This window comes from Corylus avellana, chromosome ca3 (assembly GCF_901000735.1).
Source record: "Corylus avellana chromosome ca3, CavTom2PMs-1.0".
Taxonomy (NCBI): Eukaryota; Viridiplantae; Streptophyta; class Magnoliopsida; order Fagales; family Betulaceae; genus Corylus; species Corylus avellana.
Window position 1 is genome coordinate 4304366 of NC_081543.1, and position 14460 is coordinate 4318825.

The window sequence follows — 14460 nt, forward strand, 5'->3', positions numbered from 1 at the left end:
AGTGACATGTGTCACTTTTTTTAATAACATGTGAGATGCACATGTCTTTTTAATAGAATGGACAAAGTTGAAATAAATTTTATTAAAAACTCATGTACATCTCACATGTTATTAAAAAAAATAGACACATGTCACTTTTATAGAGTAAGTTGAAAAAAAAATTTTCAATCTAGTTTGAAAGAAAACTTTGTGCCATTTAAAATAGACAAGTGTCTATAAACATTTAAAATCTATATTAAATTTAGTCTAAGTTAATAAACTGTTATTAATGACGTTAAAAATTTAATATATTTTTTAAATATTTATAAATACTTAACACTATTTTAAATGAGTTTAGAGAATATTTTTTTATAATTGGTTTGAAAGAATTCCTATGCAATTAGATATTAGATGAAGAAGTTATGCACGTGGCAGTAGAGGGGCAAAGAAGAAGGGTAAGGCACGTGAGACGGGGGTTGTTAGAGAATCTATCCTTTGCTTGTAGGAGGAGAGAGCGAGTGGGTCCACTCGTTTGGGCCCGCAAGTGGAGTGCTCTTTCGGTATGCTTTCTTTATCGAGGACCCAAATATTCTCAATCAGACTTCTGTCACGTCAGACACGACTTGTGTGACGACCACGCCGCGATTTCTGACGTATCGCCCTCAATCACCATCCAACCGTTCAAGTTTTCTCCGACCTAACCAACCAAAAAGGATTGTGATGACATAAGAACCGTCCGATTTTGTCAGAAGAAGATTTAGTCAAGCTGAGGTAATGCGTGGGGCCTGTGTTGGGGACAGTGGAGGACAGTGGGGCCCGCGAGTGTTTCCACCGACGGTGGTATAGACGTAGCTGCAGAGTAGAGCTGCCCTCCTAGCCTCACCTTTTTCTTCCTTCTTATTCACAGCCCGAAGAGGCCAAAGCCCCAAACACACACACAACTCACTCCATCATCACTCTCTCTCGCCTTCATTCTTATCCTCTTTTTTCTCAAAGAGACGACTCACCAACTTCATAAACACTTGTGTAGAGTGTTTGTGAGTACTTAGGTTGTCGAGGAGAGTTGTTTTGTTTAATGGGTCTTACTTCTTTGCAAGTTTGCATGGATTCATCTGACTGGCTACAGGTATATATATATATGCCACGCATTTGAAGCTTCAATAGTATTATTTTCTTCATAAATTGCAGCATTGCAATTGGGTAGTCATACAATATTAGCATAGCTGTATGAAGTAGCAGATAATTAAGTTTCTAGTCTCATTGCATTGTTGAATATCTCAAATATTGTGACAGATTTTCATTATTTATTTATTTATTTCTTTTTGATGTACTCAGGGTTCAATTCACGATGATTCTGGAATGAATTCTTCATCACCATCGGGAGACATGCTGGCATGCTCGAGGCCGATGATAGAGAGGCGGCTGAGGCCACCGCATGACCAGGCGCTCAAGTGCCCGAGGTGTGAGTCAACACACACAAAATTTTGCTACTACAACAACTACAGCCTGTCTCAGCCGAGGTACTTTTGCAAGACCTGTCGAAGGTATTGGACCAAAGGAGGCACCCTGAGGAACATTCCTGTCGGCGGTGGCTGCAGAAAGAACAAGAAGGTTTCTACTAAAAAATCCAATGATCAACCCATGAACCAAAACCACCCAGGATCATCATCCTCTCACAACCCTACTGATCTCCAGCTTTCTTTTCCGGAGGCGCAGCTTTCTCACCTCACTAGTATGCTTGGCACACACGCCACACTTGGAAACCCTAATTTTATGGACGCCAGTAGGTATCATGGCATGCTGGAGAGCCCTAACCCTAGGCCTATTGATTTCATGGAGAGCAAGTTGGAAGGTGTTGTTGGGAGTTCTAGGAATTATGATTTTATGGGGAATGGTGATCATCACATGGGGATGGTTGGTGGGCTTGGAGATCTAAACGGTCATGGTTTGGCACCAAATTTTCATACTCTTTGCTCTCCTTTCGGAATGTCGACGCTTGATGGGAACAGTGGGAGTTTCATGGACACGTGTCAGAGGTTAATGCTACCATATGATCATCATCATCATCATCATGATGCAAATGATCATCAGGAACATCATCATCATCATCATGCAATAGATGTGAAGCCAAACACCAAGCTATTGTCCCTTGATTGGCAAGACCAACAAGGTTGTTCTGATGCTGGGAAGGACTCGCTTGTGTATCTCAACGGTCTAGGATCGTGGACTGGCATGATGAACGGCTACGGACCGTCTACAACAAATCCATTAGTCTAAGCAAAGCAAATCTGATCGACGGTCAAAGATCCACCAACCAATATTGCATGTTTCATGTAATATGTATGCCTTTAATGGAAAGGGTTAGTTTTTTTCGTGTTTCTTTCTATGAAGGCGGTCTTCCATAATCTATTGACTTTGACAGCAGGAGGGGGAGTGTGAATGAGAAAGACTGAGGGTCCAAAATCGACTGCCGGAGTGCGCTACTATTGGCTTCTTTTGTAATTTTTATATTTTTATATCTCTTTGTTATATTTGTTGTCTTGTGTGTAAGACATTCAAATCTCTAGGATTTTGTTGTAATACCGAGGAAGATATAGTAGTACTGCTTTTTTCAGATTAAAAAATTGCATAATATTATTACTACTTAGTCTATCTTTATACGCTGTCGTGTCTCTTCTGTGTTTGGTCAGTGATTAAGCTATTATTCGTACAAGTGTTTCAGCTGCCTACCCAGGTAGGACTGTCTGGAAGAAGAGAAAAAGCAGTAAAGCAAAACATTCTCTTTGTGTTGCGTGTGATTGCCATGTGGCCGCAGCTATTAATATACTTTTGATAGATTTGTATGATTAATAACAACTACCTCTTCTAATACTTAACAACTAAAGTAGCCAAGTAGGTAATATAAAAGAAGCTTTAGTAGTCAAAATAAATTTTAGAACATTCAATTACTTATTCGGGCTTGCAAATTTCATATAAAATCTTTAAATTATTAACAATTCGAACAAATCATTATCATAATTTTTTATGAGTAGTGCTATAAATCGTTCTTGTATCTCTCTTGAGTCCTTCCAAGAATGATGTGAGTATTAAAATTACAATTTGATCAAAATCTAATAATGATCAATCACAAGCACAATAGTAATTTAAATAGCCATATCATTCTTGAAGGAACTCAAGAGGAACACAAGAGAAACTTATAACATTATTCCTACTTTGTTATCCTCTTATTTGTTGGGTGGAATTTGAAGAGACCTTTGCCACCACTCTCACTCTACCTAGAAGAAATTATGTTGTAAAAACGTTTTAAACATTATAAGAGGTTCAAAATTAATTTTAACAAAAAAGTAAAAGCATTAGCAAATAACTCAAAATACTCAAAATTATTTTCACATTTATATTACATCACGATCAAAAAGCAAAAAAACATCATGTAAAAAGTATTGTCAAACAAACCCTATGTGTTTGAAGCATTTTTAATTGAGAATTTGATATAACATGCGATAAGGAAGTCATCATGGATTTATGCCGAACAATTATATATTAATCACTCATTTTATTATTATTATTATTATTATTATATCAATCCATCAGTTCCTGAAAATCTTTTAACATATATGTTAATTGATAATAGTTTTGAAAAGATTTTTTTTGGTTTTACTTTTATTTTTTTATTTTTTTTATATGATATAAATGCGAAAGTATTTTTTAGAGGGTTTATATTTAAAAAAGTATTCTCGCCTGACAATGCTTTTTAGGATAGCTTTCTGCTTTTTAGCAAAAAAACAAAAATATTAATACAAAACTCAAAACTATATGTTACATGACAAGCAAATTAAAATCAAAAAGTCAAAAACACCGTCTAACACAAACGAAGCTCATTTTCTATTACTTTTTAAAATGTGTTTTATGCTTTTTGGCTGTGATGTGACATAATGATAAAATTAGTTTTGAGTGTTTTATAGGTTATTTGTTAATGCTTTTGCTTTTCTGTTAAAGCAAAAGAATGTCCTAAAAAATTTAGGAAATTAGTCGGTGTGTTTTAACAAGTGTATTGATTTGTTTTGTTTTGTTTCTTAATAGTTTGGAATCATAAAACCGTTACTAAACTAGTGAACTTTCACACAACAATGCATATACATTTTTTTCAACCAAGTATATAACAGAACTTTTTTCATGTTTTTTATTTTATTTTATTTTATTTTTATTTTTTATTAAAAAAATAAATAAAATTGAAGGGAACATGTTTACGCACACATCTTGTTGGGCCGACATGGAGATCTAACATGGTTCCGCTAGCCTGGCTTAACTTCAATTAGGCTTCCACTTGTCCAATAACTATAGGCCCAAATGGGCTGAACTTAGGTGTGTTTGTAGCTCCCAGAAACTAGATTCGCCCGCCAAGTGCTCGAGTAAATTCGTGAGAGAGCTTCTGCAGCGCGGCTATCACACTTGAAGAAAGAAAGAAACAACCAGATCTTTTTCTTAACGTCTCCGGCGCTAATACTTGAGATGGAGGAGTTGTGGAAGAACCAAATGTTTGCAACCCACGCCGTCGCCGGCGTAGCGTCCGTGACATTGGGCACAGCTCTCAGTTACCCTCTTGATACCGTCAAAGTCCTTACCCAGGTTCTTTGTCTTTGCATTTCACACACTTTTGATAAATATTTCACGAGAGAAGCCGTACATGTTAATAAGTTGTAATTTAACAACATACCGAACTCCTTATCTCTCTTTTCATGATTTTCTGTGAGGTGATGAACAGGTTGGTTCAGATTCCAGTAAACAGTTTACTGCTGCTCAGATTTTAGACAGAGTTCGATCTTTATCTGGAAATTCAGGTGACTCTTTTAATTTTTCTTTTAACTCTATGTTGAAGCTTTTTATTAAAAAAAAAAAAAATTTGCTTAAATTTATCATACGACTAGTTAGCAAATCTGTATACAAATGGGATGTGATGTTCTACCTAACAGGATGCTCTCTTTGAATTGTTATAAAATTTAGGTTTCATTATTGTTTTTGGGTTTGTAATATGACTTCTGGTTTAGTAATAGAATCTTTTGTCTGATGTTTGCTCAACTTCAACTTCAATTTTTTTTTAAAAAAATGGCGGTTTTTGAAGGAGCATAAAACGGAAGTGGCTTTTCTAGATCAGTATTGTTTCCCTTCTGATATACTTATCAAAAAAAGTGTTTGTGTGTTTGGTTGTGGGTATCAAGAGAGAGAGAGAGAGAGACCAATTGCAATCACCTAATGGGTGCAGCTTGAAAGTTGTTGCTTGATTTTCCAGAGGAAGTTCACTGTGATGCTCTAGTTTTTTCATATCCAAATCATATGTGAATGAACTTGACAAAGTGGTAAAGTTTTTGAATTTTATTGGATTTTCATGGTAGAGGATTAATTCCTTTGATGCTTTCATTGTTGTGGTGAGGACAGAGATACGACAAGAAAATAGGGAAACGTTAAATTAGGCATAAAGTATAAGAGGAGTACAATGCTTATTGATTATCTATTTGGTGTTTGTAAATCCTATTTCTTTCTCCATTGCTTATTGATGCTTCCTTTGATGCTTCTAGGAATCTCTTTTCGTACAGAATTACTTATGTACTTTCTCCCGTTTTCTTCGTTCTTCATAACTCTTATCTACTAGTGAAGTTTTCTTGTCTTGAATATTGTAGGTTTATACAGTGGTTTTGGCTGGTTGGCTTTGGGGAGAGTTTTTGGTGTTGGAGCTCGCTTTGGGATCTATGAAATATTGACAGCTTTTTATAAAGGTACTCTACTTCAGTTTTCTTGTATTTATTTCTGTTATTAATCACCTTATATTTAGGTTGATGAATTGGTGCGGCTTAGTATTATTATATGTACGTGGAATGTCTAACTTCATATAATAAATAGAAACTAAGAATGAAAATAATATGTATTACACTATTCTATTTCTGGAAGCTGCTATTTTGCATGAGATGGATAAAAGTTTAGGCCAAAATACATTTTGGTCCCTTCAAGTTTGAGTTTGCTGTCATTTGGTCCATGAAGTTTAAAAGAAACAAAAAATTTACTTTCTTGGCAGATGGGCGAGAAGACAATTTTGTCTCTGTCTCTGAGGCCCTTATGGCAGGGATTGCAGCTGGTGCCACAGAATCACTCATAAGCTCTCCATTTGAACTTTTTAAACTCCGTGAGCAGGTCAAATCTGCTTCTCGCATTCCAAGTTCTTCCTCTGTTACAGAAAAGAGAGCTGTTGCACCTGTGATTGCAAAATTGCTACATGGATATTCTCCAGACAAGAAGGCATTTAATGGTTCTATTGGTCTTTTGTCCACCCTAGCAACCAAACATCCTAATATGATGAGCGCTTTACAAGAGTACCCATGGATGATTACTGGGTCTGGAAGGCCACCATCTGTCTGTGACATGAGGAGGCCATCAGATATCATCTCTTTGGAAGGATGGGGTGCATTATGGAGAGGTATTCGGCCAGGAGTTGTTCGAGATTCTGTTTTTGGTGGCATATTCTTCTCTAGCTGGCAATTTCTTCACCGAGCGATGCTTGACTGGAAAGCGGTTGGGATGGATCCTCCACCTAGGTTTCAAATTCATCCTTTAGTGATCTGTGTTATGAGATTTAATTGCTGGACAGTCCCTTTTGTGTGTTCTCTTCTGGTTTTTTCTTAATGAAGTTACTCATATCTGGTATCCCCTCACTATTCTTAATGTTTGATTGGTGAAAGAGTGCGATTTGAAAGAGAAACAAAATATAGAACTGATGATGTTGAGCAGTCCAGTTCCCTTAGCATCTCTGTTGAACGCCTTGTATGATGTAAAGACCGAGTCTCATTTACATCACCATGTCAAAGTTAGTCTCCAAGTATGCGGTTCTTTTCTGGATTTGCTTTAAATGGATCATGAACTGCCTTTTGCTATTCCAAAAAAATTATATATATATATATAGCCAAGGAGTGCTGCAGAGGTAGAAAAAATTATAAACAATATAATAGACTTACATTGTACTGTATGTTTCTATAAGAAATTCCTTCTGAGTCACCTTTAGGTAGGAAAACCCATATTATTATGTTCACCGGCCTATGCGGGAACCTGTTATGGGTTGGTTAATTTATTTTCTTTCGTATGTGGTCTACACAAATGCAAGAGTGCATACACACCAGTCTGCACATACACATTTTATGTTTTGGTGTTTAAATTGTGTGAAGATCCGAAGAACATTTTTAACATTAGGCTCTCTAATTAATGTATTGCCGTCTTGTGATCTCTATTTTATAAATGATGTTATCATTATTGAAGCATCGGGTTGAGCACCTAAAATGTGTGTAGATGTAGGTAAATAAATGGCCATTGTTCTCTGTAAATGTGTTATTTCTTATGTTACCACTGCTAGCTCCCTAAAATTTGGTGCTTGTCTCGGTTTTTCTTTTTCTTCTTCTTTTCTTTTATGTTTTCTTTTCAATTTGTTATACTTGTTCTGTTACTTCAGGTTTTTATTTTCCTTGCTTATCTATATGTTTATAATTTTAGGGAATTGCTTTCTAAATCCATCTCTTGCATTTGTATCTGTTGGGTTGTCTCAAGCTTTCCCAAAATTAAGTGATCTAGTTTGATTACCCGGCTGATCCATTTATATTTGCTTATAATGCTTCTGGATGAGTTGTTCATGTGATCCTGTTGTTCATATCTGACCAGACCAGTATTCAAGGAGCTTATACTTCATTTTGGGTTTGATTTACCGTTGAGCTAAACTAACATTTTCATTTTCTACACTGGTTATATTTCAGGCATTATTTGATTATTTACATAAGATGTCTAACCTCATTAATTAGTAGCACACATATCTTAAATATCGCATCAGTTCGTGTTTCCTTTTTCTTGAAGTGAAATTGCTCTCACTTAGGTCAGATGAAGAAATTGGGCCTCTGTCTCCTTTAGCTGTTAGTCTTGCAGCTGGATTTTCTGGTAGTGTAGCTGCTGCAGCTTCTCATTGTTTTGACACTGCAAAAAGTCGATCACAATGTACTGTGCTGCCCAAGGTGTGTTACCTGTTATTGATACAGTTTCTGCACTTCCTTGATTATCGTATAAACTTCCTGATTATATTAACGTACCTCTTAATACTTAGAAAATGGTGTCTGTTTCATTTATTGCAATGTTACCATTAATCATCTTTTCCTGTGACTTCTTTTCTTTACCTTATACCACGTGATGCCGATGAGTGCTTTTTGGGCTGAGCAATTAGTTTCAACAGAAATGCATTGATCCTTTTCCTTATGTGCGTGTGTGGGTTTGTGATTGCATTGGATTACTATGGTTTCATGTGTTACTGTTATGCACTCCTATACTATGGTTTGATTTCTCCTTGAATGGGATTTATATGCCCTAGTAATAGTATCTTACACTCTGTTTGTTTGGAGGGATTGGAGGGATCAAGAGGAGGGAAAAGGGTGGGTGAGGAGGGAAAAATGGGCTTTAAGACAAATGTGTGAAGTTTCAACTTCATCATCACGTTGAACCATTTAATTTGGGGCATAATGGTAAAATAAATTTCTATTTCTCAATTATTTCTTTCTTTCCTTCCTACCAAAAAACACAAGGGAGAGTGGACTCCCCTCTCTTCCCCATCTTTCCCCTTCTCTCCTCCCCCTCCACTTCTCCTACTTTCCACCTCTTTACCAGGCATAGTGTTAACTATTTCATTTCCATAAACCATAGCGGAAATTGTTGTAGTCAAACCAATGTCATCATCCTTGGTTTGGGAACATAGGCTGTGAATTACATCAAAACCTAAGTTATTGCAGTTTGCAGGATTGTGCTTTCTTTCTCATGGAACGGATATTAAGTCTTCATACTTTTCAGATTACACATCTTCCTTTCTGACATGTGTGTTTTCCTGTGTTTTTGTCACCTGTGTAATTGAAGTTAAAGGAAAGCATATAAATGGCGGTTACAATGATGAGGAATAGTTAAATTGTAATAAATTGTTTTCTGGTTTCAGTATATATCTATGGAGAGGCAGCTTCTGAAATGGAGACGGCCAGGGAATAGGTTTGAGAGAGCTACAGGGATTCATCCTGCAGACAGGAATCTCTTGTTCCGTGGAATTTGGTTGCGTATGGCACGTAGTGGGTTGGCGTCATTCACGATTGTGGGGAGTTACTTCTTATGTGTTGATTATCTTGTTTGAATGGTAAATAATATGGCAGCATAGAACTGGTGATCATCTTTTTCACAGGTGATTGATTTGGCAAAGAATGCTTTATCAACAAAAGAAATAAAAAGAAGAGAGAGAGAGACAGAGAGATTTTGATTTGGGCAATTATTCATTCAGTAGCGTTGTGCATTACTCGTTTTTATGCATATATATAGCTTATGCGCTTATATCTATGGCGGATTAATTTTAACTTTATAGTTTAAATAACTTTTTATTAAATCACCCTTTAAGGTTTAAATTTTATCGATTTACTTCCTAAGGTTTCAATTGTTATCGGATAGATTCTTTTGTCCATCCAAGTGTTTTAAGTGTCTTTGTCTTTGCTTTTCTTTTTAAGGAGTTGATATGAGAAGTCCGTTAAAATATGTCATGTAAGTCAATGTAAAATGTGTGTGATAAATAGGTGTGAACGGAACCATATGATTATTTTTATATATTTTTATTTCAACATTAAACAACGAGTAATGCTGAATATTCAACAACTATCTCACTTTCGTACAATTGGGTTGATGTGTTAGTATTTATTGGCACTTTTATACAATTGGGCTAATGTGTTGTATCCATTAGTTCTTAAATTATTATTATTATTATTATTTTAATAAAGACTAATTTAAAGACTTATAAGCACTATCACATCAATCTAGTTATATAAGGATAAGATGAGACTTGAGGAGTAATGCTTGAGAGCTTCACTTTTTCCATATGAAATTCCAAAAAAAATGATGTGGGATGGCAAAAAGGTAATTTTGCATTTAACATTTACTCATTTATATTACTATTTTACCATCGCACATCACTTTTTCCGAAAGAATTTTAAAAAAATGAATATTCCTAAACATTATTTGAGAGTTGAGTTCCTACTTCCTGGCTAGCATTTCTTGAGTAAAAAATTTGCTACTTTGGTATTGACTTAAAACTCCGGTCAAATATAATTCGACCCGGAAATAACCGACCCAAATGATTCAAGCATTTGCTTGCCCCATCACACTCGAAACCCCCCATTTTTATTCGATTCTCAGGGTTTATCAGTACGGACGCGAAGCTTGGAGTTCACTATTCAGAGTCCCATCTCCGGTAAGATCTCCGATCGTCAAAGCCTCATTCTTTACCTTCCTCAACTGTCATTCTTTTTTTCTGTAAAACCTCATAGCGTATTTCACTGTTGTTATTCGAGCGTCCAAATTGCGTTTTTCTCAGTCGTCAACGTCGTTTTGAGATTCTTTTAGAGCGAAAAATATCGAGAGAGTATGGTTTGTGCCTTGGTTCCCTTTATAAAGAACCATTCTTGCTCTTCTCCGCAACAACAAAAAATTTCGAAATAACTCTGAGAAGCCTGGAGTATCAAACAGCAGGTATTCTCTCACCCTCTCCTCGTCTCTCTCTCTCTCTCTCAGCTTTGTTTTACTGTTTTCATTTCTCTTATTTACTGAAAAATCTGAACTTGATGCTGCAAAATGCGAAATTTCTTGTTACCCATGAGATTAGTAACCCATTTGATATACCCATGTGTTAAATTAATCAATCTTAGCTTGATTAAGGAAAATTGTAGTTGAAAATCTAACTGTCATTGTGGTTTGGGTTGATTTAATTTCTTTTTTCTTTTTCTTTTTGGGTTACCCACAAGATTTATAGCCCTCTTGACACGCCCATTTGTTATTTGACTAATAACCAGTGTGGTTTGAAGATCTGAAGGAGGAAAGCCGTAACCCCTGCATTTGTGAAATTCTTCTTGGATGATGATAAATCTTATTGGGTAGTGAAGAATGTTACTGCATGTCCCAGTTCAATTCGTTTGTTTGCCCAGTTTTGTTGATCACTATTTGAATGAAGCAATGACTTGTCTGTTTATGTCCATTATTCGAATACAGAGGAGCGAGTAAGTGTTAGCTTTCATCTTTGTATGCATGCCACATCAGTGATTCATCTAAATACAATGATAGGCATTCTAAACTAGCGTATATAGGAATTTTAATGTTGCTGGATGTCTGATGTGTTGGTTCTCTATATACTGGACACTTCTATCTTAATAACACTTGTCATTTTCTGTTGGCTACAAGCTGATTATTCTGGAATTGTGTGGTGTTATGTCATGCATTGAGGATGTAACCACCTTCACTTAGAACTAATTTAGACAATCTAATACTAATCTTTTGTTATTTCTAGTCTAGGGTGAAGAAGGGACAATTGTACTGAATATTATGTCATTTGCAGTATGTTCTGAACCTTCTATTTCTTGCTGATTTTATACTCAAACATACTATATGTTAAATTCTTATTTGCAGTAGGTTTGTGTATTGTAGAAATGCAGCCTGATATTGTCTTATAATGGTTTCTAATACTTGATTGTGTAATCTCGGAACACTCTCTTCTTCTTTAATAATTGATGATCTTTTAGAGCGAAAATTATAGAGAGATTAACTAAAAAACTAAGCTAATTCTTTTTTCCTTTTTTTTTTTTTTAAAAAAAAAAACAAAACAAAACTTTGTTGTATTTGTGAATAAGTGGACTTGGTCATTGCATTTGGAAATTTCTTTTACTTCTGTTGTGTTTGTAAAATCGTATGAACTTCTAAATTCTAGTGGATTTGTCTTTTGCTGCGTAATTTCAAATTGAGAAGCTGATTAAATCCCATATATTGCAGTAAGTTTGAAAGTAAAGAATAAGACTTTGCATTAGGATATGTGAAGATATATAGGTTATACAATGTATTCTTACTTGCTGTTTATGGTCATTCTTCAGTATGATGCAACACTAGCCATTGTAGCATCTATTGTTTAATACCACCATATTTTGATTGCTGTTGTACATGAATGGGAAGAGATGCTTTCCCTTTATGCTTGTTGATATTGTTTCCTTTTTGCTTTTCCAGCGGAGTTCTCAGCAGACTGCATGCCCTTCAAATTGTCATAAGGAAAAAGAAGGCCGTCGATTGTATACAATGTTGCAACAACTTGGTTAAAGCAGATAATTTGTTTTAACCATCTTTAGTCCATGAGTCATTGTTTTCACTGATTTACAAAAGCAATGAAGTTTATCGTGCTTGCTAGATCCATTCGTGTCAGTCCCACTCTCCCCGAAATAACGGGGCCTTTGCAGTTTCGTTGCTTCCAGCCCGATTTTGTTCCAAGAGATCCCAAGGCCAAACCGAAACGGTACAAATACCCGCCAGTCTATGACCCATATGGCCCTAGACCCCCACCCTCTGAGAAAATCATTAATCTTGCTGAACGAATAGCAGCACTAACCCCTGAGGACCGCAGACAAATTGGTCCGACTCTCAGAGACAAGCTAAGGCTTCCAAAGATGCAGCCAGTTTCAGTGGAAGGTATGGACTTGGGTCCTCAGGGAGGAGGGGCTGCTGGGTCTGCCAAGGGTGAGGAGAAGAAGGCAGAGAAGACAGCGTTCGATGTGAAGTTGGAGAAGTTTGATGCGGCTGCCAAAATCAAGGTGATCAAAGAAGTCAGGGCTTTTACTAATCTGGGATTGAAGGAGGCTAAAGATTTGGTTGAGAAGGCTCCTGTTGTGCTTAAACAAGGGGTCACTAAGGAGGAGGCAAATGAGATAATAGAGAAAATAAAGACTGCTGGAGGAGTTGCGAGTATGGAATAGAATTCCCGGGTATTTTGATTTTGCTCTTATCGGATTTATGACATTTTGTGGAAGTTCCCATTATTCAAAAATATGAATTTTGTAACGTGGATGGATTAGTCATCAGAAGAGATATCCAAGAATAATTGAGAGTTGAGAACTTATTAAGCTGTTCTTGTTCTGAACTAAGTTTTCTTGCAAGAGTAGTTACTTATGTTCATTCATGTGAAACATTTTTTGAATGAGACTGCTTGATTGGACTGTTTTGTTTGGTTGGATTTACACACAAAAATGCACTAACACGTAGGCCTGTTTTAGAGCAAGATAACTCAAAAATTTAAGATGATGATAATTTCGGAGTCATGGGGAAGTTCTGTTAGTTTTGAATGTATAGGCAGGTTTTGTCTTTTGTTTTTTCTTCTCAAAATGAAAACATTAACAAACAACCTAATACACAAAACACTTCAAACTAATTTTACCTTTATCTCACATCAAAATACCGTTTTCAAATAAAAATAAGAAGCACATTCTAAAACACATTAACAAACAGGAAGGTTTCGAAGTGCCTCCTCCAGATCAAACGTACTTGCATGTTATTTGGTGATTTTGCCTTGTGTAGCCTTATATTAACAAGGCATCAATAAATCTCGACTGTTACTCCTGAAGAGTAAAATTGGTTCGTTTTGACTGTCAGCAAGGTTACTGCCCTTGATATTATTTTATTTAAGAGTGAAAAGAATGGGGAAAAGGTTTTCATAGCTACAATTGGAGCCCGATGCTCTCAATTTAGGTGCACCCATGTGCAAGTATTTCTGTCTTTTTCATTCGAAGGGCACCGACTTTTGTCCTCCATTGAGAGTTGATAAGCTAACGACTTTTGAATCAAATTGAAGCGTTATTGAAGCACAAAGGCACAACTAAGATATGTAATGCAATCCATCTTCCCCGAATGTGCATTTCTTTTATATGCTGAAGCTGATTGATGTAACACTGCACTTAAAACCATAGAAGTTTGAACAATGAAATCTCAAGGACTGCTTTGAATAACACGAAGATAGCCGGTGGACCACCGTTATATGTTATATATTATTAATTAATTTCTCAAAGTTAATGTAACTTTCAAAATTATAATTGACTAAAATTCAATAATGATCGATCTTAAATCCAATAATAATTTTAAAAGTTAAAAAAAAAAAATGATAAAAAGATAGCATATAGCACGTCTTATATTATTAAAAACGGCCAAACCAAAAAAAAAAAAAAAAAAAAAAAAGAATCAACTCCTATCCGAAACTTAAATAAATGAAGAATTTAAATTAAAAAAATAAAAAATCATTTCCAAAGAGTCTTATCTTATTCTTGGTATTGACAGATATTTTACTCCTTTTGGAGATTAAATGGGGGGGAAAATTCTTCAAGGTGACTCGATCAATAAAAAAAAAAAAGGAAAAAGAAGAAAAATGAAACGTTTGGGGGATACATTTGAATACTTCAAAATTCTTTATGCGGAACATTTAAATTTCTTTTGGAATGGACAACCTACAAAAAGAAGTATTTGCATGGATTTTGCATTTGTTGGCATTTTTTCAGTTTTCAAAAACCAATGCAGTGGTTCCTACCAGGCTCTGATATTTGGAAATTGAGCAATAGGGTTCCCCTCTGGTTAACTTGAACA

General features: G+C 35.7%; 3 protein-coding genes across 4 annotated transcripts; all 3 read left to right on the forward strand.

Annotated features, from left to right (window-relative positions):
- The first annotated feature begins 923 nt into the window (after positions 1-923).
- LOC132175255 (dof zinc finger protein DOF5.6) lies at positions 924-2598 on the forward strand. The gene is made up of 2 exons (XM_059587130.1): positions 924-1105; positions 1315-2598. Exons 1-2 carry the CDS (start codon positions 1055-1057, stop codon positions 2254-2256), a joined length of 993 nt encoding a protein of 330 aa, XP_059443113.1. The 5' UTR covers positions 924-1054; the 3' UTR covers positions 2257-2598.
- Positions 2599-4331: 1733 nt separating this feature from the next.
- On the forward strand, positions 4332-9363 carry LOC132174891 (probable S-adenosylmethionine carrier 2, chloroplastic). Its single transcript, XM_059586626.1, has 6 exons — positions 4332-4605; positions 4742-4817; positions 5655-5750; positions 6047-6563; positions 7883-8018; positions 8981-9363. The coding sequence occupies exons 1-6, from the start codon at positions 4489-4491 to the stop codon at positions 9167-9169; spliced, it is 1131 nt and encodes a 376-aa protein (XP_059442609.1). The 5' UTR covers positions 4332-4488; the 3' UTR covers positions 9170-9363.
- Positions 9364-10166: 803 nt separating this feature from the next.
- Positions 10167-13056, forward strand: LOC132174900 (uncharacterized). 2 transcript variants are annotated; one of them, XM_059586641.1, is made up of 3 exons: positions 10167-10270; positions 10394-10548; positions 12067-13056. In XM_059586641.1, the coding sequence occupies exon 3, from the start codon at positions 12222-12224 to the stop codon at positions 12804-12806; it is 585 nt and encodes a 194-aa protein (XP_059442624.1). In that variant the 5' UTR covers positions 10167-10270; positions 10394-10548; positions 12067-12221; the 3' UTR covers positions 12807-13056. The 2 variants fall into 2 exon arrangements, with proteins under 2 accessions (XP_059442624.1, XP_059442625.1); XM_059586642.1 differs by adding an exon at positions 10869-11072 and having other exon boundaries at positions 10169-10548.
- Positions 13057-14460: the final 1404 nt, after the last annotated feature.

Excerpts from the sequence above, each read along its gene's own strand:
- LOC132175255 (XM_059587130.1), top strand. The coding sequence starts at position 1,055 with ATGGGTCTTACTTCTTTGCAAGTTTGCATGGATTCATCTGACTGGCTA. Across the intron at positions 1,106-1,314 it reads ATTCATCTGACTGGCTACAG|GGTTCAATTCACGATGATTC; the intron begins GTATATATATAT and ends TGATGTACTCAG.
- LOC132174891 (XM_059586626.1), top strand. The coding sequence starts at position 4,489 with ATGGAGGAGTTGTGGAAGAACCAAATGTTTGCAACCCACGCCGTCGCC. Across the intron at positions 4,606-4,741 it reads CCGTCAAAGTCCTTACCCAG|GTTGGTTCAGATTCCAGTAA; the intron begins GTTCTTTGTCTT and ends GGTGATGAACAG. Across the intron at positions 8,019-8,980 it reads AATGTACTGTGCTGCCCAAG|TATATATCTATGGAGAGGCA; the intron begins GTGTGTTACCTG and ends TTCTGGTTTCAG.
- LOC132174900 (XM_059586641.1), top strand. The coding sequence starts at position 12,222 with ATGAAGTTTATCGTGCTTGCTAGATCCATTCGTGTCAGTCCCACTCTC.